At 41.0% G+C, this 2320-nt stretch overlaps 1 protein-coding gene across 1 annotated transcript; it reads left to right on the top strand.

Annotated features, from left to right (window-relative positions):
* The first annotated feature begins 258 nt into the window (after positions 1-258).
* On the top strand, positions 259-2019 carry LOC130719267 (protein FAR1-RELATED SEQUENCE 5-like). Its single transcript, XM_057569898.1, has one exon. The coding sequence runs from the start codon at positions 259-261 to the stop codon at positions 2017-2019; it is 1761 nt and encodes a 586-aa protein (XP_057425881.1).
* Positions 2020-2320: the final 301 nt, after the last annotated feature.

The following is a 2320-nucleotide window of genomic DNA, read 5'->3' as shown; positions in this document are numbered from 1 at the left end:
GTGCAACAATCATTTGTTTGTTTTAGGCAAGGATTCCGCAAAGCTTTGCAAACAGACAGTAGAAAGAGAAAGAAACAAGGGGAGCGTCGTTGTGGTTGTGCTGCAAATTTTCGTGTTCACGTTCACATTGGGACGAGTCGTTGGTATGTTTCAAAGTTTGATGATGAACATAATCATGAATTGCTAAGTGAAAGACATTGTGGAAGGTTGGTCCTCCACAGGAGGTTAAGTGACGGTGATGTTCAGTAGCTTAACGACATGAGGGCTGCTGGCATAGGCGTGACGGGAGTCCATAACCAGATTGCAAGCCAGTCGGGGGGATATGATAGGGTCCCTTTTACAAAAAGGAAGCTATACAATCAGATAGCGAAACAAAGGCGGGAGTTGAAGTGTGATGTCCAAACCGCTATTGACTACCTAAAGGGAATGCGCAAAAAGGATCCTCTAATGTTTTGGCGACATCAAGCTAATGAGAATGGGAAACTTGAGCATTTGTTTTGGGCTGATGGTTTAAGCCAGAAAAACTATGAGGTATTTGGTGATATTGTTGCATTTGATGCTACCTATGGGAAAAACAAATATCAGTACCCTTTTGTTATGTTTTCTGGCATGAATAACCACAATCAAACAACGGTGTTTGGAAGCGCAGTCATTGCCAATGAGACTGAGGAAACATATGTGTGGCTGCTACAGACATTTCTTGAGGCAATGAAAGGCATATGTCCCACATCAGTTATAACTGATGGACATTTATCGATGAAAAATGCTATTAGTAGTGTTTTCCCACGTGCTCATCATAAATTATGCGCCTGGCACTTGCTGCAGAATGCTACAAGAAACATAAAGATTCCAAGTTTTACTCAAGAGTTTAAAAAATGCATGTTAATGGATTATGAAGTGGGTGCATTCAATCGTAAGTGGGAGGCTACGTTAACAAAATTTGGTCTTCAGGACAATGAATGGGTGAAAGAGAGGTTTGAAGATAGAAAGATGTGGGCGGTTGCTCATATACGTGGTACGTGTTTTGCTGGGTTCTGGACAACATCACGGTGTGAGAGTTTGCATTCAGAAATTAAGAAGTTTATACATGCAAGATATAACTTAACAGAGTTCTTACAACACTTTCACCGATGTTTGGATTTTATGAGGTTTAGGGAGGTTGAAGCAGATTTGGCATCTGTTGTTGGTAAGGCTCCCTTGGAAACACCTTTCAAGCAACTTGAGAAATCAGCTAGTTCTTTGTACACACCTGAGGTGTTTGATAAATTTCGTTCTATCATTGTAAGAGCTTTCCTAGTTTACGTAAGTAGTAGAAAATTGACTGGGACTTTTGAGATTTTCACAGTGGCCAAGTTTCGCACAACCGCTAAGGAGTGGCACATTACCTTTTACAGACCAACACCTGAGCTGAAGTGTTGTTGCCAAAGGATGGAGTCCATGGGCCTACCCTGTGAGCATATTGTTGCTGTCATGGTTATTTTGGGAATGAATGAAATTCCCACTACTCTTATACATCACAGGTGGACGAAACGGGCAAGAGACGACATTGAAGCTTATGCTACTGATGTAACAGGTAATTGGACATCTGTAAAAATGGCTCTCCATACAGTTATATTAGACAGCTGCAGAGAAATGTGCAAATTAGCCGCCGATTCAAATGAGAATTTCAGAACCACAAGAGAGGTTGTAACTACCCACACTGCGAGGCTTAAATCCAACAAACTTGTGAATGACATGGAAGATGTAAATGTTGATGATGATAATTATGTACCATTGACTAATCCTGACCGTGCTTTTCGCAACACTGGAGGTGCTAGTACCTCGGGCACTAAATGTACTCGCCGTAGGAAGACTACGTGCAGTGTTTGCAAGACACCAGGTCACAACAAGTCTTCATGCCGTCTAAAAACAAGAATCCATGAGATGGCACATGAGGTATATGGAGGGGATGCTGAAGTAGATGATGATGATCAACCACCCTATTCCAGAGGGGACTTCTGCAATCTTAATGGTATGTGAATGCATTTCAGTTTCAGGTGTGTACTGATATGTCTGTTTCGTCATATCATTTAGTTGATGGTAGTTTTATAATTGCGCAGGGTAGTGCCACTGAAGCCTGTAGAATAAACCATCAAATGGGGCTGGAGACTTATAATGTTACAGTATGGTGGAACTTCAATACCACTTAATGCAGTAGGAGTATTATGCCAAAAACAAAGTGCACCTGATGTAGTACATTGTCAATCTTTTTTATGAGGCTACCATAGGTTGTATTAATAATATTGTTATGTAATATACATTCCAGATTGTCCCAAGTTGT

The sequence above is a fragment of the Lotus japonicus genome, chromosome 5 (assembly GCF_012489685.1).
Source record: "Lotus japonicus ecotype B-129 chromosome 5, LjGifu_v1.2".
Lineage (NCBI taxonomy): Eukaryota > Viridiplantae > Streptophyta > Magnoliopsida > Fabales > Fabaceae > Lotus > Lotus japonicus.
Note: the sequence above shows the minus strand (reverse complement) of the source record. Positions and strands in the feature narration are given on the sequence as shown.

Coding starts and splice junctions, on each gene's coding strand:
- LOC130719267 (XM_057569898.1), top strand. CDS start 259: ATGAGGGCTGCTGGCATAGGCGTGACGGGAGTCCATAACCAGATTGCA.